Source organism: Glycine max, chromosome 8 (genome assembly GCF_000004515.6).
Source record: "Glycine max cultivar Williams 82 chromosome 8, Glycine_max_v4.0, whole genome shotgun sequence".
Lineage (NCBI taxonomy): Eukaryota > Viridiplantae > Streptophyta > Magnoliopsida > Fabales > Fabaceae > Glycine > Glycine max.
In genome coordinates, this window is record NC_038244.2 from 42141716 (window position 1) to 42168606 (window position 26891).

General features: G+C 33.7%; 1 protein-coding gene across 2 annotated transcripts; it reads left to right on the forward strand.

The window, feature by feature from the left end:
• The first annotated feature begins 2196 nt into the window (after positions 1-2196).
• Positions 2197-26891, forward strand: LOC100784105 (callose synthase 7). 2 transcript variants are annotated; one of them, XM_006586010.4, is made up of 43 exons: positions 2197-3142; positions 4973-5073; positions 5316-5428; positions 5510-5597; positions 5696-5806; positions 5926-6087; positions 7780-7866; positions 7997-8088; positions 8181-8304; positions 9447-9581; positions 9670-9746; positions 9855-9945; positions 11321-11449; positions 11577-11694; positions 13157-13488; positions 13624-13676; positions 14297-14357; positions 15910-15994; positions 16080-16129; positions 16219-16305; positions 17003-17107; positions 17212-17306; positions 17402-17483; positions 17588-17751; positions 17849-17972; positions 18077-18171; positions 18269-18377; positions 18461-18612; positions 19645-19754; positions 19840-19947; positions 20045-20113; positions 20213-20399; positions 20496-20607; positions 21711-21833; positions 21922-22040; positions 22174-22257; positions 22846-22958; positions 23093-23322; positions 24282-25079; positions 25174-25224; positions 25509-25694; positions 26287-26546; positions 26657-26891. In XM_006586010.4, the coding sequence occupies exons 1-42, from the start codon at positions 2929-2931 to the stop codon at positions 26524-26526; spliced, it is 5766 nt and encodes a 1921-aa protein (XP_006586073.1). In that variant the 5' UTR covers positions 2197-2928; the 3' UTR covers positions 26527-26546; positions 26657-26891. The 2 variants fall into 2 exon arrangements, with proteins under 2 accessions (XP_006586073.1, XP_025985556.1); XM_026129771.2 differs by having other exon boundaries at positions 26287-26891.

Below are 26891 nucleotides of genomic sequence, written 5' to 3' on the forward strand. Positions count from 1 at the left end.
AATTGGCACTATCCCTAAAAATACCACTACCGCAACCAAAAACCCCTTCTCTTCATCTTCATTCTTCACGCTCGAACTTGTTGATGTCGTAGCTTGCCGTCGCACCTGGTCTGCAACTCGCTAGTTGCCACACACTTGCCACCTAGGTTTGCAAATCGTCGCACGAAGCCATGAACACCACACACCTAGGTTTGCGCTCTGCAACTCGCTGTCGCACCTGGGTCTCATTTCCGGTGGTGAGTTCTTCACTTCTCCTTCACCTAGCTCTAACTCTATTTTTTGCTTTGATATTCTCTCGATTATTGAATTTACTCCATACAGTGAAGCTAGCTGAGATACTTGAGTCTTGTATAAGGCTAGAGAGGAGATGGTTAAGAGGTTTCTGAGAAATAAGATAAAAGTGGGGCCTTATTTGGAGGTCCTTGATAGGTGTTGGGATTCGTAGCTTTGTAAAGATTTACTTGTAGCTGGTTATTGATTAAATCCAGCTCGTAGATTCAATGCTGAAAAATTTGAGAAGCATAGGAATACACAATCTAGCATTTTGGAACTCATTGATAGGTATACACATGGAGATCTTGAGTTGCAAGATAAATTAAATGAAGGCACGAGGATATATAAAAATTCTGAAGGAGATTTTGCAAGACAAACTGAAATACGTGAATGGAACACAATTATTCTAGGTAAATTTAGTGTTTGATACTCTAATAACATTATTGATTTGTGATTTATTTTAGCAAGTCATAATATATTCTTATATTGATTTATTTCTTTATATGTTATATTCTAGATCAATGGTGGGATTGTTATGGACATAGTGCTCCACAATTGCAAAAATTGGTTATTCGTGTTTTAAGTCAAACTTGTTGTGCTTCGGGTTGTGAAAGAAATTGGAGTGCATTTGAACACGTCCTTAAAAAAAAGGCTAGAGCATCAAAAACTTAATAACCTTATTTATGTTCGTTATAACTTGGGGTTACAACAAAGGTATTACTATATTGACTATTCTTTGATTGTTTATCTATTTTTCTTGGATTTTTTTATTGTTAATATATGAGTATTTTGATCAATTTAGGAATCGACTAAGGCAACAAAATTATGACTCAATCAATTTGGGAACTCTTGATGACCATTCTAACTGGGTGTTGGAGGAGTCACCACCATTCTTAACTCGTGAAGAGGTGAAGACTTTATGTAATGATCTTGTAAACATGTTCATCCAATCAACTTCAGATGATATTGGTATGTTTCTTAATAATATTAGTATTTATTAGGTATCACTTATGTACTTATATTAATTGCTAATTTGCATCTATAATGGTGTTGTCATAGATAAATAAAATCTGAATGATGATGAGCCACAACCACTAAACAACACCATGGGAGATGTTAATCCAAATGAAAGCAATATTGGTGAAAAGTCTCATTCTTTTGATCGAGAAGGATCAACTGAAGTTGACCCAACATTGACTCCTTGGATATAAATTATGGATATTGTCATGTTGATGCTGTTTGTGTTTTCATTTTAAAACTTATTTATGAACTTGTGTAATTGTGATCTTGAGTGTCGTGGTGATGGTGGTGGTCACGGAGGTGGGATGTCGTGCGCAAAGCACATATTTGGTGTGGGAATGCCAGGCATGGAGTAGGACTAAGGTGGGTATGCATGTAGATCTCTTCAAGGTCGGTGGTGTGCGCAGCGGAGAGGGCAAAGGTAGGTGGCGACAAAAAATTGAGGCTGAGGTTGGTGGTGTACATGGCGGAGAGGGCGGAGGTAGGTGGGGACATAGATTTGAGTTTTTGAAGGGACATACGTGCTTTAGGGTTCAATAAAAAAATAATAAATGATGTGAAAAACAATTTGATACTTGTTGAACACTTATGAAATCTCATCATGACTCACCTAGGTTCAGATTTTTCGAACCTAGATCCAAGCCAAAAATCGCATATTTATATTATGAATATACTCAAAAATTTATAAAATAAATTTGGAATATTTTGATATTTATATGAATGAAAAATATATTTTAAATTTATTATTTCATAATAATAAGAGAGATATACACACATTGATATCGTGAGACCCACTTGATTACGTGATTGAATCTATATCTCTTCTACTGAAAATTTCAGTAAATGGAGATGAATTTTTTTTCCTACAAATAGTACACACAAAATCCAATCAACATAATTTTTTGTGAGAATAAATCTGCTTAATTTTGCGGAAACTTAGTACGAACGAACATGCAGGCGCAGTGATGCAGATTAGATTATTCTAGGATTGTTAGGGAACAGAGCACAATACTGTACATTTTCCTTTCATAAACCCCTTTTCTTTTTGTTACATGTTTTCCGTAAAAGAATACAATGATTGATGGCAACTCCAAACTCCAATGTCCTCACCTTAGCTTCCTTGGCATGTAAGAATTTAACAATACGTCAAATCACAGTTTTCAAGACCCACTTTTCTCACTAAAGAATAAATCAAACAAAAAACAAATAATAAAATGCAATCCGATGTTTGAGCTGTGAAGTGTTTACTTTCATCTCTGTTTATCTATTCACCAAAAGAAAAAGCACTCAGCAAAAGAAAGAACTAGTAGCAGCTGCATCATCCTCTGTTCCCTTCCTTTTCTTTATTTTAAACATATTTTAATTAATTTTTCCCTCCTTTTCCCTTGCTATCAGAGCAATTCCAAAACCTCTCTCTCAATCAAAGTATCAATCTTTTTGGTTCTTTCTTGTACCCCAGTACAAAAAGATGGCAACTTTACCTTCCCCCATTCTTCACTCAAACCCAAATACCTGTGATGCTTTCTGGGTGCTGAAGGTGAAGAAGAAGAAGAAGAAGAAGAAGAAGAAAATTGAGGAGGAAACCTTAATAAACTTTGTTGTTGTTGTTGTTGTTGCCTTGGTGGTGGCAGGACCATGGCCAGCACCAGTGGCACAAAGGGTGGTCCTTTTGAGATGGGTAGGCAGCCATCGAAGAGGATGGTGAGGGCTCCTACAAGGAATGTGGAGTTGGGAAATGATGAGGGTGTGGTGGACAGTGAGATTGTGCCTTCTTCACTTGCTGTTCTTGTGCCTATTCTCAGAGCAGCCCTTGAGATTGAGGAGGAGAATCCCAGAGTTGCCTATCTTTGTGAGTAATTTTTTTGTCATTGGGTTGTTTTGATGTTTATTTATTCAATTTTTTGTTTTTTTCTTATAAAAAAATTGTCTGATCATTGCAAAATAGTGTGAGGTGCTGTTGTGCTGTGAGTAGTTAGTTGTTTAAGTGGTGGGGTATGTTCACCTGGAATGAATTCTGGCGTGATGTGTATGGAAGTATTAAAGGGTATGTACTATACGGATTTCCTTGGATGTTTTGTGCAATATGTCTTTTTTTTTATTCTTTCATTTGATATTTTTTTAAATGGAAGAATATTTTTTATTATGGAAGAGAAGAGTGAAGAAGTTAAGGCTGGGGGTCCTAATTAAAAGTTGCAAATTGCCAAAATTAACAACCAAAGAAAACACTTAAAATATAAGATTTGTATCTCATGTTATACCATGGTTGTCAATTTTTATTTTTATTCTTTGAGGGGGAAGAAACAAAGAGAATAGAAAAAGAGGTGGATAAGATCTCCTGCTTAGAAAAGCAGAGGTTCCTGTGTCGTTTCTTCCAATGTCCCTGAAGTTGATTAAAAACTAACTGATTCAAATATAAGAGGCCACATCCAGCACTCACCTCACATTAAAAATAATCATCATAAGCAATTGTTTGTAGGGAAACATGAAAATAAGTGAGACTACATCAGAGTTAAACCACATCTGTGAATTTCCAACAGAGGTTTAGTGCTTATCTTGTTGAGTACCACTGTCCAAATGAAATACTTTATAAACAAGTTTTCTGTGAGCTTTGGATGACTGAAACAGAGTTCTGCAACAAAAAAGGAATACTTTATAAACAAGCCTATATTAAGTTAATATGATCATCTGTATCTGTAAAGAGAAAAGAAAAGCACCCTTCCAAACATCCAAGTGGTTAAAAATCTTTTGAAATCGAGATATTACCACTGATTGAAAGAAGTAAGAATCCCTTGCAAAATATTAAAGCCAGTTAATGATTACCAGTTACCACTACTTAAGTTTTCTGATATTTAAACTTTTCTGTCCCTCCACACTACATACTTCTCTCAACTAGATCATAACGTTTTTGCAAGAGTGGTGGAGAGTCCACATGTTTTGAAAATGAAAAAATGTGTAGCCTGAATTTATTGTGCATGACTAACCCCAAAAGAATATGGTAGTATTAATCGTGATTGGATGTTAGTATGTTATAAAGTCTCTTACAGGAGATCTGTAAAAGAATCCCCCCCCCCCCCCCCCCCCCCCCCCCGCCCCCCCCCCTCAAGTTACAGGGAAAAAGAAATGAAGAAACAATCAAAATGGCCAAATATTCATTCAATAAAAAGCATCTAGTAGGCAAAAGAAAGCAAGATGTTAGTGCTTCATTTATTCATGTATTCCTCAAAAGTCAAAAGACCAAGACATGGTTTCTCATAGATAGACTTAAAAGTCTCTGATTTGGCAGAAACTAACCCATTTCTATCTGGTCTCCATGAGGGAGATGAACCTCCAACTATACTCATTAACGGTCCTTTTATTCTAAGGGCAGTTTCAGTGAAACTGTTTGCTCTGTTTAACATAATCCATTCAGAAGAAAAAGGATATAACAAAATAAATAGTAGGGAAAAAGTAATCCAAAACAAGCCCTTTTTGTAAAGTATCACATTGAACCCAGATTCTGCTTGCAAAATTGTTACTCTGACAGCAAAAGCAAATTCAAAATCAACATCTAAAAGGGAAATGAAACAACAAAATGGAACGGATGCATTCCTTCAGCATGTCATAGGTGTTTTTACCTTATACATTTGCGGAAGAGTATATATAATACTGATGTTTCTTTGTTTTTTTTTTTTTTAATTAGGCCGCTTCCATGCGTTTGAGAAAGCGCATACAATGGATCCAACATCAAGTGGGCGTGGTGTTCGTCAATTCAAGACTTACCTATTGCACAAACTGGAAAAGGTCCACTGGCTTTTAGTTTCTTACAGTTCTTATAGTTTTTGAAGGTTCTGTTTTGTTACCTCATACCGTAAAAATTAATCTTTGCCTTGTAGGTACTCTCTTTTTCATGGAATGATTATGTTATGGTTATGTAGATTGATCATTTATGAATAAGAACAGCAGTCATTTCTTAATTGCTTCCCAAAAAATGAGAATCAAGTAGTTGATGTATTAAACATTTTTTTTAAATTTCATGGTTGCAGGAAGGGGAACTTACAGAAAAATCTGTTCAGAGAAGTGATGCTAGGGAGCTGCAGACCTACTACCAACATTTCTATGAAAAGAAAATCCGGGATGGGGAATTTTCCCAAAGACCGTGAGTCTTGATCTTAAACTTGGGCTTTCAAGTTTTGTGAATTGTTTATGATGTCTTATTCTTCTGATGTTGCTGTTGAAGGGAGGAGATGGCTAAGAATGTTCAGATTGCCACTGTATTGTATGAAGTGCTAAAGACTATGGTAGCTCCTCAAAATACTGAGGATAAGGTTTGTTTTGCTTGATTAGGCTACCATGACTAAAATTTGTAGAATACTTGTAAACTTATTCAGACATGGATTAAGGATGTTGTTTTGTTTATTGCCAGACAAGAAGGTATGCTGAGGATGTTGAGCATAAGAGGGGACAATATGAACACTATAACATCCTTCCATTATATGCTGTTGGTGTTAAACCAGCAATCATGGAACTTCCAGAGGTTTGTATTTCTGGGATATAGACATTGTTTGTTTTGCTTCTGCTAATTATATAATAGCCCTAGAATTTTAAATTTTTAATCTGCTTTTTTTTTCTCTTTCTTTTTCTTGAAAATTAAAGATCAAAGCAGCAATTGCTGCTTTATGTAGAGTGGATAATCTTCCAATGCCCATAATTCGTGCAAGACCTGATGCTTCTCAAGATGATTCTACAATGCCTACGGATAGGCTTAAAAAAGTGAATGATATACTTGATTGGATTGCCTCAGTTTTTGGGTTTCAGGTAATGAATATTCTCTCCCTCCCCCTTCTATTTCCCAATTTCACTTTGATTGGAAATGTTCCTGGTTACAAATGTAGGTGAAAGAAAATTAGGTGCCACACTTATAATTAATTCGTAGGAGTTGGCTTCTAGGTTTTAAGATGGTAGCGATGTAGATAGGACTCATGATTGGGTTTTGTTGTTGAATTCTTAGGAGAACTGGAATCAAATTTTTAATTTTTACTTTTTGATAAAAGGAATCAAATTTTTTATGGCCTGGGGGTTAGTCTCAAAAGGGGTGGATTGAAGTTTTATTGAATATGTTCCATTAAGCAAATTATATATATATATTATACAATAAAACTTCAATACCAATTTATTGAGAGAGCTTTTGAAATATAGTGTCGATTTCTCTCCTGAAAAATGTTACCAAATGTGCACGTAAATTAAACTTGTGTGAACATATAAGGCTGATCTAGAAGCAAGATGATTAATGACAAGATATGGTGCTATTCCAAAGCTATGAATCATACCTTTAAATTATGTTGGAATTTGGGAACAAAGAATTTTAAATGTTTTCTGGTAATGAGAATAGATCTGAGCAATGCTTAAAGCATAATCATTTGCCGGTTTGTCTGTTTGTCGCTGAAGCAAAATGCCAGTGTTTTTCAGGGGAGATATCTTCCTTGAACCTTTTATGGCATTAGGTTTTTTCACTCCAAACTTGACAAATGAACAATTTAGGTCCTGTTTGGTTAAGTTTCTTCATATGCACTTATAAAAGAAGAAAATGAAAAAAAAAATGATATAAGCTTCACCTATAAACTAAAAATAACTCATGCATAGGTTAAAATCAACTTTTTGGAGAAGGGACTTGTTTGGATAAACATCTCCAAAAACACATAGGAGAAGAAAATAAGCAAGAAAAATGAAATAAACTTCTCCATAAGGTAAAATTAACTTAAGCATAAGTTAATTTTAGCTTATTTTAAGCATAAGTTAACTTTGGATAATTCATTTGGAGGAGCTAATATGTGAGAGCTTCTCTAGAAAGCTGATTTTGGCTTTTGCATATGTTATTTTTAGCTTATCACAGAAGTTTTTTTTTTCTTTTTTTATAAATGTTTATGGAAAAGCTTATCCATAGCCTTAATAAAAGTTCTTTTTCTTTTTATTTTGGTCTTCCTCGTAGTTGTTCGTTTCAAAGCTTGGCTTCTTTGATGTCTTTAAATTTTTTCAATAAATTTATATAGGGATTGTAGAGCTCTATTTAGCAGATCCTTCTTTATTTCATACTTTCATTTGTTTTGATGTTGTTCTACGAGGATTTCTTACTCTTCTATTTTATAATTCTCTTTCTATTATTTAATTCCTATTTAGCAAAACCTGTCAAAGTACATGTTTGAAAAGAAAATAAAAAAATTATGCTTAAATTACTACTTCTCATAACACTAATGGCATCAAGATAACAGCAGTATGGCATACATACAAAGTTATGTTGAGAACATATAGAATTTTATTGTACTGTTGGTTTACTTTATTTTTATCTTCTTGTATGTTTCAAAGTAGTGAATTTGAATCTTTTATACCAAAGTTATACTTTTCAATTTTTATTGTTAGCAGCCAATGAAAAATATAGCTGTGTATATTTGTCATGCACATTTCTGGTGAATAATCTGACTTAAATGTTTCCTTCTATTTTGGGATGTGAAGAAAGGAAATGTGGCAAATCAAAGGGAGCACCTTATATTATTACTTGCCAACATAAATATAAGGGACAGGCCAGAACCATCTTATCAGGTGAACTATTATTTCCCACAAAATGCTTTAGTTTTTTTTTTTAATATTTAAGGGCTGCTAATTCTAAATTTCAATTTTGTAATTACACTTCCACTTATCTTATTAAAAGCTAACACAAAGCTTGTTGCAGCTCCATGTAGAAACTATAGAGAAGCTGGTGGGTAAAATTTTCAAAAATTATGAGTCATGGTGCCATTATGTGCGCTGTGAATCCAATCTTAGGTAATTGACTGTTTTATTGAGATAGTAATACCCAAGGATTTGCACTGAGTAAGTTCATTTTGGTGTATGGAATTTTTCTTTAAACTGTATAGGTATCTAGAAGATTATGACTTGCAACAGATAGAGCTGATATATATTGCACTTTATCTTCTAATCTGGGGAGAAGCTTCAAATATTCGCTTTATGCCTGAATGTCTTTGCTATATTTTCCATCATGTAAGTTTTCTATTTCTGTCATTAATGACCTAGCATTCATTCTTCTGTGCATCACCATGGACCATAGGCTCTGATACCATATTAGATTTCAACTTATCACCAATTGGCACTTAGTGAAGTTGCCCAACTGATATATAAGCTGCACCCCAAGAACTGATGTAGGCGATGTGGGACTTCCTAACCATGAACTCACCATGATCTTGCACTCACCATGGTTTTCTACCATCAAACCAAACACACTAGAGTAGATTGTATTTTCAGATTAAATAAATAATATCATTCTAATTATTTGTCAAAAGTCATTCTAATTACGCAAAACCTTCTCCAGAGTTCCCCTATACACCACAAAATATTCACTTTGCCTTTTTATATATTGATGTTTTAGCTGAATGTCTTTTGAAAGGAAAACAGATTTTCTCAGGGCATCACTTCCCTCCCATGAAGTTCCTTAACATATAAATTTAGAGAGAAAAAATACCTTCATGTGAAATTCAACAAGTTTCTTGTTTATCTAAATAAAGTTTGTGGGACAGAGACACTTTTCCAGTTGATTTTCAGAACACCGCATATGATGTGAAAATTAACTCTATAAAATTTGGAAGCCATGAAACATTTTCAAACACCATGGTTTAAGTGTATGTAAACTTGTGGATGGGAAGTAAAAACAAGTCATAAATTTGTAAGAGTGTTTACCTTCTACGGCATAATTTGTTTAAGACAAATCATAGTGCTCAAGCATAAATAATTAAAAGCATATCTATGATTAATATTCAACATTCAAACAACATACAAATCAAAATCCGAATCAATATCAGACCTATTTTGCTACAGCATAATTTGTTTAAGACAAACCCTAGTGCTCAAACATAAATAATTAAAAGCATATCTATAATTAATATTCAACATTCAAACAACATACAAATCCATATCAGATTTATTCTGAACATGCCTCGTGTTTCCACCCAATGATAGACCTAGTTTGAACATCATTCTTTCTAATTCTAGCATTGATCCTGACCCAATAGTTACACAAATTTTCAATTTCAGTTTCATGTTTTAACAGAGCAACATAGCAAGCATGGTCTAGAATGCTAGATAGTTAGATACCATGTTAATAACTCTCTCCTTTTTTCCTCCCAAAGATGTGCCATGAAGTCTATAACATTTTAGATAAGAATCTTGCTCGTGTGACTGGGAGCACAGACCTAGTAGAAGGACGAGATGATGAACATTTTCTGAGGGAAGTTATAACTCCTATATATCAAGTTTTAATGAAGGTCAGTATGATGCAGCAATAATTGGATGGGTTTTGCTGCTTGTTTTCAAATGTTTGCCTGAAACTTGTTTCTGTGTTTGGTGAAAAAGGAAGCAAAGAGAAACAACAAAGGCAAGGCAAGTCATTCCAATTGGAGAAATTATGATGATCTTAACGAATACTTTTGGTAAGTGTTTCAGTAAACTTATCAAATAATGAAAACTATTGTAACAGTGATAAAAGCTATCTTTGTTTACATTTGGATAACAAGAAGTTCAAATGTGTTCTTTTCCAGGTCTAAGAAATGTTTTGATGATTTAAGTTGGCCATTGAATTCCAAAGCTGATTTTTTTAGGCATTCAGATGAGACACAAACAAGACGTCGGGTCTGTATCTATTTTCTCTTTCTCTTTTCCTTTACATTCTCTGCATTTGTTGTTTTTCAACTGTCAAATTCTTCTCTCACAATACATAGGTATCGGATGTAGTTACATAAATATTTGGTTTGTTTTTATGTGATCATATCATTTATTTTATATTCTTTGTTTAAATAATTTATCATCACATGTTAAATGGCATTTTTATACTCTATGCCAATATGCCAAGTAATATCCTATTTTCCCCCTATATCGAAGAATGATTTATTGGCTAATACTAATCTATCCCTAAGACAGAAACAACATCAACAACAACAATTAAGCCTTTTCGCACGTGCTGGTGTTGCCTGCATAAATCAAACGATGCCATAATGTTTTGAAAGATATACTGAAACAAAAAGCTATAGCAAGAATAATCCTGTAACTACAAATATGAAGTGCCAAATAAATTATTCATATAACAACTGATTATCTCCAAATAGAAGAATAGCTTTATCATTGAAGTGGTGACAATATTTTAAAAAATAAATGATTCATATAACAACTGATTATCTCCAAATTGACCAAAATAAGATTTAAATGAAATCAATTCATGACAATTTGTTTTTATCAAAATAAAAAATGAAAATCATGTAAGTGAATTAGAAATGGAAAGGGTATTTGCTTACCTCTGAATTTGTGAAGGGATAGAATCATTTTCATGGTTTCACTTTGGTGTTCAGCACATGAACTTTTTAAGGGTATTAGTGTTTGATTTTGATATGCAAAGGGACTGCCTGCTTTTTTACACTAATTATTAGTTATGAGAGTTTTTTTTTTTCTTTTTCTCCTTTTGTATTGTCTTTGTTGAGGATCTTTATCCTCAAAAATTTTGTACTTTTGTCTCTCTTTCTCTATTAAATTTTCCTTTATCCAAACAAATAAATTAATTAATTAAAGAAAGAAGAAAAATTGCCAGGAACTGTGGGATCTCACTTCCAGTTCCAATATTGGTAAAAGTATGAAAATAATGGAGTCTGAACTCAAGAATGATTACATACTTTAATATGGTTTATTTGGTTGGATAGGGCGTGGATGGCCTTTATTGAATTAGAGAGATATGTCATGTACGTATATAGCAGAACTTTAGCTCTATTGCTCAGGCTGAAATGGTTTTTAATGTATAGCTGTTTATTTTGTGTACTAATTTTTGTTTTTCTTGTTCTTTTGCCTTGCTCTTAGAGGTCCAATAGACATATATATATAGAGCCTACTTGTATTTTTGTTCCAGGCTAATGAAATTGTTTCATTGATTATAAGCAATTCTATTTAAATACTCACCTGGCCAGATGAACTTGAATTACTTTGAAAGAGACCTTTATTGAAGTACAAATGTCAATGACAGGGCCGTAGCCATGCCAACACTGCAGTTGGTAAGAGGAAGCCCAAAACAAATTTTGTTGAAGTTCGGACGTTTTTGCATCTGTATAGGAGTTTTGATCGAATGTGGATATTCTTTATATTGGCTTTACAGGTAATTTTAGTAGTTGAACCTGTGGAATGTTCTTGATGTTGATTTTCACTGAATGTCTAGAGCTATTGTTAGGTCTTGAAACTTCACCATGCAAATTTTATTTCAGATATGAAAATATTTGTTTCAGGCAATGATCATCATAGCATGGAGTTCCTTGGGACCTGTTGGATTTTTTTTTGATGGAGATGTCTTCAGAAATGTTATGACTATATTCATTACTTATGCTTTTCTCAATTTTCTTCAAGGTACTGGATTCGTTTATGTCTGAGCATTTATCTGTACCTACTTTTTCAAAAGATTTATTTAAAGGAGAGAAAAGAAGGCAGGAAGATAAAAATCCTCCATCTGACTAAAAAAAATGACCAATACTTTCTGACCTCTGGAAGAGCAGAACTTAAATTAATGTCAGGATATATTGCTGAAGGTAGGCCATGTACTAACAGATTATTTCCTACACCTTCCAAAAGGAGTCTATAAAAACCAAGTCTGGACTAAGGTCCTGTTCAAATAAATTTCTCAATAAACACTTATAGGAGAATAAAATAAAAAGAGAAAATGAATTAAACTTCTCCCATAAGTTAAAATTAGCTTTTGGAGAAGTTAAATGAGAGAGTTTCAATAAAAGATTAAAAGTTGAAGTGCATAAGTTGATTTTAACTTATGGGGGGATCTTAATTTATTTTACATTCTTATTTTCTTCTTCTATAAGGGTTTATTTAGAACTTTATCCAAACAAGGCCTAAGAGGAGTGGTATGTTGTGGATCAAATACTAAGAAGTTTAATGATGGAACAAATTCAAAATGTTAGATGAAGATGTCCACCTTGGCCTGTATTGAGAATGTTGAGCGGAAAAGAAAATGTGAAAAAATGACTAAAGAAAAAAGGGAAATTGAAAGATTGTGGATTTGGTTGATTAAAAATTGCTTTGTACGAGTCAAGCACTCACATAATTATTCAACCAGTACAGACAGTTGGTGACTATCAGTTACAACCAACTCTTACAGCAAACCGAGTAACTGAATAACTATACTAATTGTGTAATTCCTCAACTAGCTATATGAGAAAGTGTCTATATACTCTAAAGGCCAGCAACTTGGATTGGGTATATGTGGCTTGGAAAGCACAGAGATCTACCCCAGGGGGCATTTTATGGTTTATTTGGAAAGAGTATGTAATATCTATAGGAAATGGGGTAAATAGTTTCTTGCTTCCCAAGAAACTGTAGCATGCTATCTGTAATAGGTCTGCTCACTCCCTATCAACCTTGTTCTTTTCATCTCTGTTGCCGTATTTGTAAACCTCTATTGGCTTACCTATTTTTCTTTACAAATTGATAGAGCTCAGAGAAAGAAGAGAGAGAAAACATAATTGAAATGTAACCGTATTATTATTACCCTAACTATTTCACAGAGAAGTCTATCAATATATAGACAGACCATAAGGAATTGTGGGCCCAAGGACCAGGCCCTCACACATAAGATATTTACACATAAGGAAAAGCATATACATCAATACATACAAATCCAAAGTCCAAACTGGAAAGATTTGCCGAAAGAACTACTCCTTTCTGTTGGAAGTTGTTCAGTTCTTTTGTAAACAACATAGAGAATATTAAAAAAGAATTAAGGTAGCTTTTTTCTTAATGTAGTTTCAATAACAATTACTGTTGTCATATAGTAACTTTTTTCTCATATCTTCAATTGCAGTAACTCTTGATATTATTCTCACGTGGAATGCATTGAAGAATATGAAATTTACTCAGCTGCTTCGGTATTTTCTGAAATTTGTGGTAGCAGCTGTTTGGGTTGTTGTTTTGCCAGTCTGTTATTCCAGTTCTCAAGTGAATCCATCAGGGCTTATAAGATTTGTCACCAGTTGGGCTGGGGATTGGGGGAACCAGTCACTTTACACCTATGTTGTTGTATTATATATGTTACCAAACATAGTGGCTGCAATACTATTTTTCCTTCCTCCCCTCCGGAGAAAATTGGAGCGCTCAAATATGAGAATCCTTACCTTTTTGATGTGGTGGGCTCAGGTAAGCAACACATACATTTATTGGTTTGTTTTTTGCGGAAATACCTAACAGATGCTTTGTGTATTAGTCTTTCCATCTCTTTCTAATTGAAATATGATTTTTGGTGTACTCTATCTAACATTGACTATACTGCAGCCAAAATTGTATGTAGGAAGAGGCATGCATGAGAATATGTTTTCACTGTTGAAGTAAGTGAGAAATTCTTATCAATTTCCGTTTTGCATCCAGTTCTTTTTGTGGTATATTTTGTGGGGGGGATTTCGAGGTGGAAACCTTCGTTTCACTCCAACCGTGTCTTTCTTTTTAGTTGGTTTCATTTGTGTTCAGCAAATCTTTTTTCCAGAAAGATGATATTTATAAACATGGCTATGTAGAATTCCAATTTTTTTTTATATTAAACATCATTTGATTTATTATACGCTTTGTAGGATAGTCATACTTAGTGTTTTGGGAACCCTTTTTCTCAGAAAATAATCTTTTCTTTTTTCCCTAAAAGCTCTTTCAAGAAGCTGCCAAGAACAAAGAGTTTTTACCCGAAAAATAAGTTAATTTAAACATGCACTTACTCACCTAGTTAAAGAGTGCTGAATAATATATCTATCAACAGCCTTTTAATGTTTTCATCATATTCTTTAGTTGTGGCCCATTCATTCTAGAGACAACAGGTCAATTTTTGGATTATTTTTTTTCAATTGTATCAGACTAATGATGGGGTAATGTATTGAATCATAGGCACATACTTGTTGCTTCTATTATTAAGTTTTTTTATGTATATATTCTGACTTTAAACTATATTTTGTTATGGCAGGTACACTCTCTTCTGGATCATGTTGCTGATTAGCAAGTTAGCATTCAGCTACTATGTGGAGGTATTGTTTATGTAATTGATTTTGATTTTATTTTTCTTCCAAGTTCAGTAGCTTATGGACACTAAAACACATGTAAGTGATAAAGTGGCTATGCCCATATATACACACAGTCCGTGATGGAGTTACTTATTGAATTGAATATTAAAATCCCCACTTTCTGCTGGGAGAATGATGTTCTATAATGTATAACATGAAGTTATCTTAATATGCTCATGAACATGGTCTTACATGGGATAAATTATAGTTATAATCATGTCCGTTTCTCAATTAAGTTAGCTAATACATATCCTTCATGTATATTCAAACCAACAAAAATGATAAGGGTCATCTTTACTTTTTACAATGGATGTCGATGCTAACTAACATATGAGTATGTTTGTTAATCAAGTAATAAACATGATTACCAAAAGAGAGAGATTAAAATCTTGAATGACAAACTTGCTTTCTCTGTCAAAATATTGATTCAAATTGCATTAACTAGTTCCATATGGCAGCATAGGAATCTATTGATTTTCCAGGGCAATCAGTTTGAACCATCCAAAGTGATGGATGGTGCTTTATTCCTAGCATGGTCATGGTTAAAAGTTAGAGAGAAAATTTTCAATACTCCTTTTAACCATTGGTCTTCCAATCTTGTGGAGTACTTTGGTTAATCTGGGTCGGGTATCTTTATCTTATGTGGTGGGGTCCTCGTTGGGTTTTCCTTTGTTTTTGGAGGGTGACACTGTAGGTGTCTTGTACTTGTGTATATCTCACCAGTACCTCTGGTACTGCTGTGTTTTTTATTAATAATATATATTTTCTGCCTTCCAAAAAAAAGAATATCTAAAAAAATATTTAGAGGAAAAGTATTATGAACTGTTAGTGCTTGGTCTTTTGTATCACTTCAAAATATACCATATCAGTTTAATGTTTTGTGTTTCTATTCTCTCTTTTTCTCCTTACCGAAACCTATAATTTCAACAACTATATTGGGTGGAGCAAATTCATATGTTGTTATTAATAAATTCATATGTTTTTAAAATATATATCAGCATTTAAATTCTATTTTTATAAAATTCAATACAGATACAACCATAGTTACTTCAATTATACAAGTTAAAGGCTAACAATTTGGAGCTTTAATGTTATTTTTTGACTGCATTATTATGTAAATAGTGTCTAGATTGTGTTGACTGCATTATTATGTAAATAGTGTCTAGATTCATGGTCTGGTTTGGTCTAACCAAATCACGTAATTATGGTAATCAGGAAACTGCCTTATTGTTTTGATTATAACAGTCCTAATACAGCCTCCGCTGTGTATTTGAAAATACGGTTTCAACATGTCTAGGCCTCTCACTTTTCTCTTTCTCTGAATTGTATGTCCTAATACAGCCAAAATTTAGAAAGATCACAGAATCAATTACCAATAAATGAACTATTGAATTCTTGCAATCATGTATTTTCTTTATTCCTGTGTCATTAATTATTATATGAAACTCATTAAATATTTTTTAAATTGTACTTCATTAATTTGTTTCTCTTTTCTTCTAAATTAATCTTTCAATAGATATCGCCCCTTGTTGGACCCACAAAATTAATCATGGGGATGTCTATAGATAACTACCAGTGGCATGAGTTCTTTCCAGAAAATGGTAACAATTTTTGTTCTTTACACTATCTTTACTACATATTCTGTCAATATAACTGGATTCAACTCACATTCTGTAACTTCTACAGAGACTCACAATATATGTATTGTCATTGCAATATGGGCTCCGATTATGCTGGTAAGTTTAGTAGGACTTGTTCCATTACTTTGGCTTTCACATTTTTGTGCGTTTAGTTCATTCCATTCTTATGATTTATCAATATATAGGTTTATTTTATGGATGCTCAAATTTGGTATGCTATTTATGCCACTTTATTTGGTGGCATTATTGGAGCCTTCAGCCATTTGGGAGAGGTTAGTGACATGTTTATTGCAATATTTTATATTGAGCCTTCGTAATTTCCTCTTTTGTTATGATTTATTCTTTAACTCCTCATGAAAAAAAGAATTCCATTATTTGATACTAAGTTACCTCATTAAACTCATCTTTCCATGATTTTTTTTCCTCAAAAGATTTGAATTTTTGCCTGAGATAATAATAGTACTAAATTCATATTGGTATATAATACTTTTCTGGCTATGATGCACAGATACTTCAAAATTGGTGCCGTATACATGTCAGATAACGATATGTGTTATACAGCTGCCCCTGTATCAAAGCATGATTGCCTTGTCTTCAAATGGCATACATTTTTTCTTTGGATAGTGAAGGGATCATTATCTTAACGTGAATAATTGAATATAATTTTTTTTATAGAAATTTGATTACAATTATGCTTCATTAGTAATTTTTCCAAGAGATTAAAGACAAACAATAATGAGATGATGATAGAAAACCAAGATAAATATCATCTAAAAATATAGAAATCAAGTAAAAAAATTAATGACATATAAGCAATTTATAAATATAATTATATTTTACTTAATATATGTTTTAGTTGCATCCTAATTTCTTAGAAGCTTGTTATATTTACTTATTGTATCTTCTTGTACCCATACTCTTGCAACATTGTTTTTTGGTGATTTTCTCCTGACGTTTTGCATCTCTTAGATAAGGACACTTGGAATGCTCCGCTCCAGATTTCAATCTGTACCGATAGCTTTCAGTCAGCGTTTTTGGACTGGAAGAGACAGAAAGACTAAACAGGAGGAATCGGTACTTCATGTTACAAAATTTATTATTTGTGTACACTGAAATTAAATAACTACATAAAAGCTAAATATCTATCTGGAGTCTTATGAAGGGAGTTTCTGTGGCAGGATGAGACATATGAACGGCAAAATATTGCATACTTTTCTCAGGTATGGAATGAGTTTATAAATTCTATGAGAGAGGAGGATCTCATCAGTGACAGGTACAAACTCCAAACTACTGCTTTCCTGACACATCTTGCATTAGATGACAGAATTTCAAGCATCTGATTATATCTCTTGACTACTAATTTTCCAGGGATAGAGATTTGCTTCTTGTCCCATACAGTTCAAGTTATGTTTCTGTCATTCAGTGGCCTCCATTCTTGCTTGCTAGTAAGGTGTGTCATACAAGTGGTTCCCTATGGCCAAAAATTTATTATGAATTTATGATTGAGTGGAAAGGCCTTTTGCTTCCTTTTAAAATTGTTTCAATCTGTGATAGATCCCCATAGCTGTTGACATGGCAAAAGATTATAAGAAGGAGACTGATGATGATTTAGTTAGAAAGATTAAGAGCGATGGGTATATGTATTCAGCAGTTGTTGAATGCTATGAGACTCTCAGGGACATCATACTGAACCTTCTGCTTGATGAAGATGATAGAAGGTAAGGGAGACATACTTGTATAGCCATTGTTTACCCATTTGATTTTCTTCTTATTGGAATCCTCATGAGTATTGGGTTTCTTCCATGTACGAGACAGGGTTGTGATGCGTATATGCGGTAGAGTAGAAGAGTGCATACATGAAGAAAAATTTGTCAAGGAATTCAATATGAGTGGCTTACCTTCACTCAGTGAGAAGTTAGAAAAATTCCTTACTCTACTGGTAGGTTTTTCTCATCATGCTTCCTTTTTTTCTCAGTATATTTCAGTTCCTTCTTACAAGACTTATTCAGGTCTTATAAATATCATTTTTTTTCCCATTGGCAGAGATCTGAAGATGGCAAACTAGAATCCCAGATAGTCAATGTCCTGCAAGATATTGTAGAAATTATCATACAGGATGTTATGTTTGATGGCCATTTGTATGTTTGAAACAGTGACTGGAACTTTGGTTTATGATTTCTTAAACCCTATAATAAGTACTGCCTTACAGTATTTGCTTGGTTCTGCTTTCTCCAGGTTGCTGCAAACACCTCAGCAAACACCTCACGAATATCATGTAGAGAGAGGGCAGAAGTTTGTCAACATTGACACTTCTTTTACACATAATACATCGGTGATGGAAAAGGTAGTCTTGACAATTATACTTAAGTGAACACATTACATTATTCTTTGTGAATGTGATATTGCTTACAGGTTTCTTCTCTGTAGGTTATTAGGCTTCATTTGCTTTTAACAGTCAAGGAATCAGCCATAAATGTGCCCCAAAACATAGAAGCCCGCCGCCGTATTACATTCTTTGCAAACTCCTTATTTATGAATATGCCAAAGGCTCCCAAAGTTCGGGACATGTTGTCCTTCAGGTTAGTCATTGTGATAGACAATTATATTGAAAGGAAAGGAAAAATAGAATGTGGGTTGAATAATGTGAAGGACAAACTCATAAATGCACCCACTACCTCATGCAAGAGTTTTTTGAGTTTGAAGCACGGACAAACACATTGATCTACTCTATCTTGTGTTGAAATTCAACTTTATATTGGAAGAATGAAGGAAACGAGAATCAAACTCTTGATCAGTGATGGATCCAGAATTTTTTAGTTGTGGGGACAATACTCACATATATAAAGTAGCGGAGGCAAAACTGATGTTAAAACTTAATTTTTTCACTATATTTCAATTTTCAAAATTAATTTATAACCACATATATATATTATGTAAATAAAAAATAAAAATCTAGTGGGGGCAGATGCCCCCACTCACTCCCAAATAGATCCGTGCCAGCTCTTGATCACTTGGTCATACAGACTCTAATATCATGTCAAGGGCCAACTTCCATAAAAGCTTAAGCTGTCGGGCTGAGGCTTATGAATAATTTTATGCCTAACAAATAACAAAGTTTGAAAGGAATGGGTGATTGTACTCTGAACATAAGGTCTACTTCTAATAAACCATTTTTTCTGACTAACTCAGGAGAAGAATGATTAAGATGCTAATCAGATGTGTTTTTTCATTTCTATTGCTCTTTGTTGTTGGCAACAATTGCCACCTCATTTATTGTGGCTGCATGGATGTATCTACAAATTATTGACTTTCCCAAATATATGGATGATTGTTTACTTTTGTTGGGAGAGAATTATTGGGATAAGTTAGTGTGTAATGCTAAATGCGTGTTCTGTTATTTATTGATTGAATTACTATTAATTTACGCATACTAAGGTGGCAAAATAACTAATATCTAGTCTAACTATTAGGAATTGACCGTTCTAATGTAATCAACATAAATACATTCACTATATATTCTAATAATGCTAATTTTCTAACATAGATGTTAACATCCTAACAATTTTCCCTCATGCTACCTTGATATGTAACTTATCTGAGTATTGCTTCAGTGTTCTGACACCCTATTTCAAAGAAGATGTTCTATATTCTGATGAGGAACTCAATAAGGAAAATGAAGATGGAATATCAATTTTATTCTACCTGAAAAAGATATATCCTGGTGAGTATTTTATATGCTTCCATACATTTCTACCCTTCTTTAGTACATGTGCACTCATTTACTGTATGTCATTAATGTACTGTAGATGAATGGGCCAATTTCAATGAACGAGTAAAAAGTGATTATCTTGAAGAAGATAAGGAGTTAATTCGTCAGTGGGCATCTTACAGAGGACAGACACTCTATCGAACAGGTCTTGATTGTAAATTTGTAATGAACACTATTTTTGTTGCTAGATTTGAATATATATTCCAATTTCAGTGTATTTTTCAACTTTTTCTTTTTGCTAGTGAGAGGAATGATGTACTATTGGCAAGCTTTGATCCTTCAGTACTTCATAGAATCTGCAGGAGACAATGGTTATTTCTCTATTTACATACTATGTTCAAATTCTAAGATATGCCATAAGCCTTTCATATATAAATGAAGTAATGAACTATACATCATTTCTCTTGCAGCTCTCTCTGAAGGCTACCGGACAATGGATTCCTATGAAAAAAATAAGAAGCTTCTCGAAGAGGCACAAGCCATGGCCGATTTAAAGTTCACCTATGTTGTTTCTTGTCAAGTGTACGGTTCTCAGAAGAAGTCCAAAAATACTAGAGACAGAAGCTGCTATACTAACATTCTCAGTCTGATGTTAACGTGAGTCAATACAACCATTTGCTGAACTTTATAAGTCCCTTATATTTGTAAAACAAAAATGGGATTGACAACAGTAAAATGGAACATTCCATGCAGGCATTCAGCCCTTCGTGTTGCTTACATAGATGAAACAGAAGACACGAAGGATGGAAAATCTCAGAAAGTTTATTACTCTGTTCTTGTCAAGGGAGGGGATAAGTATGATGAGGTATGGACAAAAGATTCTGGTTTGATGTTTTCTTGTGAGTGGTGCTTTTTCCATATTTATTGAAGAGTTTAATTTCTCTGTTCTTTTAGTTTAAACTTTTTTACATTCTCAACCTATAATAAGAAATCAAGTTAGGTATGTGATAGATCATAGATACTGAAATTACAATAGGAACAGTAGGTAGAAATTCAGAGAACAACCTCTGATTACAATGAAATTTGCAGGAAAATATCAAAAATAAAAACCAAAAAGAAAAATATCAAAGAAGCAGGGCTATAATATGTCCTTTCTATGATTTCTGAACCCTTCTCTCAAGTATCCTGCTGCCAGGTGTACCCTCTGTCAAAGACAACCATAACAGAATTCTCTATTCCATTCCGAAAACTATGGTGACAATCGGCAAAGCTGGTGTAACTTTCTTGGGTTTGTCAAATCCAAGCTTTGGAATCTGGATTCCATATTAACAGAGAGACAAAGAATTATGTCAGAATTATATGAAAATATCCAAAAATATCTTATTATATCTTAGGTTGTCCTCTCAGATTAATTTTACTGGTTCCTCATTATATCTTAGGACTGGTTCCTATATTTCCTTATCATATCATGATTTCTTTATCTAATTAGTTAAGATCATAATTAGTATAAATAAAGGTTTGTCACTTCTATTTCTTTTATCTATTTCTATTATTGAAAATAAAAGATTGTCAGTAAGCAGAATCTAACTAAAAGGAGCAATTTACCACTTATTATCCAACAGTAAATAACCACTTCTTTAACAATAGAAAAATCAATATGGAGCAGATGCTTAAGAGGTGAAACAAATAGAAAGATATGAAAGAGCTGATATGAATACTGCTATGATAACTCTGGAGTAAAAGATTATTACTGTGGCAAACTAAAGGATGTTATGTGCAACTATTTGCATGATATAAAAGTATAAATTGAAGGGGTTTTCTGCTCTGCGTTTATGGACTTACTGTTGTGCCTAACTATATAATGAAATGATTTGATATTGTGCCAGGGTAGCTCAATTCATGTTGAGCTGGTTTGGCATTTTGAACAGCCTTAAATTTAATTCAAATGATTCTATATTGCATTACTAGGAAATATATCGTATCAAGCTACCAGGTCCTCCAACAGAAATTGGAGAAGGGAAACCTGAAAACCAAAATCATGCTATTGTATTTACTCGTGGAGAAGCCTTGCAGACCATAGACATGAATCAGGTAACTTTTCCTTGGACTTCAATTTAATAGGAATTAAGTAGCACTTTCTGTATAACTCAATTCTCCTAATTGATTGTTTCTTTTTAAGGATAACTATTATGAAGAAGCTTTCAAAATGAGAAATGTATTGGAAGAATTCCGGAGAGGACGTAGTGGACAACGGACGCCCAGCATATTGGGTATAAGGGAGCATATATTTACTGGAAGGTCTGCTTTGTGACAATATCTAGTATTAAATTTCATTTGAATAAATTAATTCATGATCAAGAAAATGTATACTTCTATCATCAAGCTTCAATTGGCGCAAGTTATCTATGCTTATGTATTTCTTATTCTGCAGTGTTTCTTCACTTGCTTGGTTTATGTCAAACCAGGAGACCAGTTTCGTGACCATTGGCCAACGAATTTTGGCAAATCCTTTAAGGTTAGTCCCAATTTGTGTGTCATGTGATACAACATCTAAGTATTATTATAAATCCCTTGGGATTTTCATCTGGTCTTCACACCTTTGTCACTTTTTACCTTATTTTCCATTTTGTTTCTTCCATTTGGTCATTCAAATAAAACCAGAACTTGTAGTTACAAGTACATGTTAGTAAATATGGCAAGAAAGGCTTCTATTTACTGTATATCTCTTAGAATATGGACTTTGGACTTAACTCAACTCCACAAAACCAACTTGTAAGGCAAGGAGTGCCTAAGTTTTATAAGCTCTATTTAAGCCATATTTCCAGTTGATGTGGGACTAAACCACCACCCTTGAGGCTGTAATTAAGGCATCCTCCAAAAGAGGCCACAACTAAGGTGGGCTACGGGTGACTGCAATTAAAGCGGCTTTCCTACAATATCTATTTGCTTCCTACCTGAAATCTCCTTAGGCTTGAAACTTGAATAGAGCACAGACTCATCATGCTTCGTGTTGCGACCGAATTTAATTCAAGAATAGGATGTCTTGTTTTATTCTCTATGCACTAAAACTTCAGTTAAGTAATCCATTTTCCTGAATTTGCAGGGTTCGGTTTCATTATGGCCATCCTGATATATTTGACAGACTCTTCCACATAACAAGAGGTGGCATAAGCAAAGCATCAAAAGTTATAAACTTAAGTGAGGATATATTTGCAGGTACATATGGTTGAATAGAAATGCTATCTGAGGGGTCTACTAATTCTGATTGACATCCATAGGGTTCAATTCAAATCTACATTGCGGATTTTTGTGGGTGGGGGTATTTTACTAATTGTACTTAACTTCCATAGGGTTCAATTCAACTCTACGTCAAGGATATATTACACATCATGAATACATACAAGTAGGTAAGGGGCGTGACGTGGGCATGAATCAGATATCACTCTTTGAGGCTAAGGTTGCAAATGGAAATGGAGAACAAACACTTAGCCGTGATGTTTATCGACTTGGACGACGATTTGATTTCTACAGAATGTTGTCATTCTACTTCACAACAGTTGGATTCTACTTTAGTAGCATGGTAATTAATCAAATCTCTTTTTGGGGATCTTATCTTTATAGTTTAAGGCTATTAAGAATGGCACATTATTGGAATGCATTTTGTCCAATTGGAGTATATGGTGTTTTCTTCCAATATAGAACCAACTTGTTACATACACGTTCAGTAAAGTATAAAATAAAATTAACAGAAATCATCTTAACATATGTCTGTGAATGGATTCTATTGTCATCTGACCTTTGTTAATCTTAAATTATTGTTCAACATAGGTCTACTACTCAAAATAGTTTAAATGAAACAGGGTATGGCAAAGATATGTGGATAGAAATCTATCTGCAATTTTGCATGAAATAGCTGCATTCGTAAGACTTGATTTTAGCACTTCTTTGCTGTCTAGACACTTGTACTACATAAAACAAGGAGGGTAGACAATGTTTAATAAGTATTTAATATGTATGATTCATTTAGTTTAGAGAAAACCCTCAATGTGGTCTTTCAAAATTGTCTGTCACCACATTAGTTCTTAAAAATTTTGGTGACTAAATTAGTCCTTCAAAAATTCTTTTTGTCACCACTTTAGTCTTTCACAAAGACTTGAATAGTGACATTTTTTATCTTCAAGGAACTAATTTGGTGACATAATATTTGGACAGTTAATATGGTGACAATTTAAATCTTTGAAAGATTAATTTGGTGGCCAAAATTCTTAAGGACTAAAATGGTGATACAAGTAACTTTGAAGGACCAAATTGAGGGTTTCTCTTCAGTTTAATTAAGGCTCTTTTGACATTGTGTTGACTTTTTGAAAGTGGAGCATAGACAAAATGTATATTTTCTGTCAAATCACATTTCTTGATAATCTGGTTTTAGATATGAAACAAGTTCCTAAATTTTAAAGATATCTATAGCAGTCAACTTAATTTTTGAGTCAGGAATTGGCTTATGCTGACACCTGTATTTGGACGTTATGAATATTTCAGATAACTGTGTTGACCGTGTATGTGTTCTTATATGGACGTTTATATATGGTTTTGAGTGGAGTTGAGAGAGAAATTCTTCAAAGTCCAAACATGCATCAGAGCAAAGCCCTTGAAGAGGCCTTGGCAACTCAATCTGTTGTTCAGTTGGGCTTACTGCTTGTGCTGCCCATGGTGATGGAAATTGGCTTGGAGAAGGGATTTCGCACTGCCTTGGGTGATTTTATCATCATGCAACTTCAGCTAGCCTCTGTGTTCTTTACTTTCCAGCTTGGAACAAAAGCTCATTATTATGGAAGGACACTCTTACATGGGGGCTCTAAATATAGACCAACTGGTCGTGGATTTGTTGTCTTCCATGCGAAGTTTGCTGATAACTACAGGATGTACTCACGAAGTCATTTTGTGAAGGGCCTAGAGATACTCATACTATTGATTGTTTATGAAGTCTATGGGAGCTCATATCGCAGTTCACATCTTTATTTATTCATCACAATCTCAATGTGGTTTTTAGCCACTTCCTGGCTGTTTGCTCCTTTCTTGTTTAATCCTTCTGGCTTTGATTGGCAAAAAACAGTGGATGATTGGACAGATTGGAAGCGGTGGATGGGAAATCGTGGTGGTATTGGTATTTCATCTGATAAAAGCTGGGAATCTTGGTGGGATGAAGAAAATGAACACCTGAAATACTCAAATCTCAGGGGAAAAATAATTGAGATAATTCTTGCATTTCGCTTCTTTATGTACCAATATGGAATTGTCTACCACATGGATATTACTCATCATAACAAAGATTTGCTGGTAGAGTAACTCATCTTCTATATTCTCCAATCTTATTAATGATTGCAAGTTTATTTGGCACCATCTTACTACTACCATTGTTTTTTCCTTGCAGGTATTTGGGCTTTCTTGGGCAGTTTTAGTAATAATACTAATTGTGTTGAAGGTATGTAAATGCTAGCTTGGGATCAAGAGTGCCTTCGTATAAAACATTATCAATTTGATTTAAACCTTATTAATTGTTTGATGCAAAACTATTGTTAACTTAAGATTAAGTGCATTTTTTGCTTCTAGTTTAAATTTTAGACAAAAAAACATTTCTTTTCTATCAAACAAGGGGAGATTTTAGACCATTGTATAGTCATTGTGCAGTTAAAATTAGTTCACATTTCTGCAATATTAATGCTTTTTTCTTCTGCTGTTTGTGTGAATTCTATATGGGCATATCAGATGGTATCCATGGGAAGGCGAAGATTTGGCACCGACTTTCAGCTCATGTTCCGTATTCTCAAGGCACTTCTCTTTCTTGGCTTCTTGTCAGTCATGACTGTATTATTTGTGGTATGTGGACTTACCATAGCAGATTTGTTTGCTGCCATTATCGCCTTCATGCCATCTGGATGGGCAATTATTCTGGTAAGTTAAACTTCTGCATCTTACAGAAGCACTAATTAAGAACAATTTTTACTCTTTTTGTCAACTTTGTCCTGTTTGGATAAACTTCTGCATAAACACTTACTTGAGAAGAAAGTAAGAAGGTAAAATTGTAAAAAATCTCTGAAAAAGTAAACCTTACGAGACATTAATCTGAAAAGTAAACCTTACAAGATGCATTAATCTGAAAAGTAAACCTTACAAGATACATTATATAACAATAACCTGAACTAATGAGCTTGTGGGCCCAATACTGAAAGATATTCTAACAAAAATGAATTGAGTTTCTCTTATAAGCCAAAATCAACTTCCGTACTTAACTTCTTATGGAAGCTCTCTCATTTAACTTCTCCAAAAGTTGAGATGCATTAGTTGGTTTTAACTTATGTTAGAAACTCAATTTTCTCTAATAAGTTCTTATAAAGAAGTTTATCCAAACAGAACCAAAGTCTGACATGCTTAGGCAGATTGAAGAAATATTTCTTCTACTTGCACACCATCGTAGACAATTTTCTAATTAAGTACTTCATTCAACCAAAAATACTGATATTCCCTTCTTTATTTTGCTCTCAAGATTGCACAAGCATGCAAGGTATGCTTGAAAGGAGCTAAACTATGGGACTCAGTGAAAGAGCTATCCAGAGCTTATGAATATGTAATGGGATTAATAATCTTCTTGCCAACAGCCATTTTGTCATGGTTTCCATTTGTGTCAGAGTTCCAAACCCGGTTGCTATTCAATCAAGCATTTAGTAGAGGTCTCCAAATTTCAATGATTCTTGCTGGAAAGAAGGACACTTATAAATCTGATTGAGATATTGCTGAATTGCCAAGGTAATCTTGAATGTACCATACATCAAGGTGGTTTTTGTACCATGCATTAAAGAAAGTGATGCTTGTTTACTTTGCTCACTGATTCCATATATCTTTCCAAATATTAGCAGGAATTTGAAGTTTTCAGAATGGAGAGAAATTGATCTCCCTCATACTATAATTTTTTTTGGGAGTTCTTATGATTCCCTTTTTCATACTATATTTTACTGACTGAGAATAGGAATGACAAATGACTAAAGCAGGAATATCACATTTTGAAGTTGCATAATTGTATCAGCAATGTATATGTATGAGCTAAGAGGAGAGCTTTATTTATTTGTTACAATATAAAGGGGATTTGTAGTA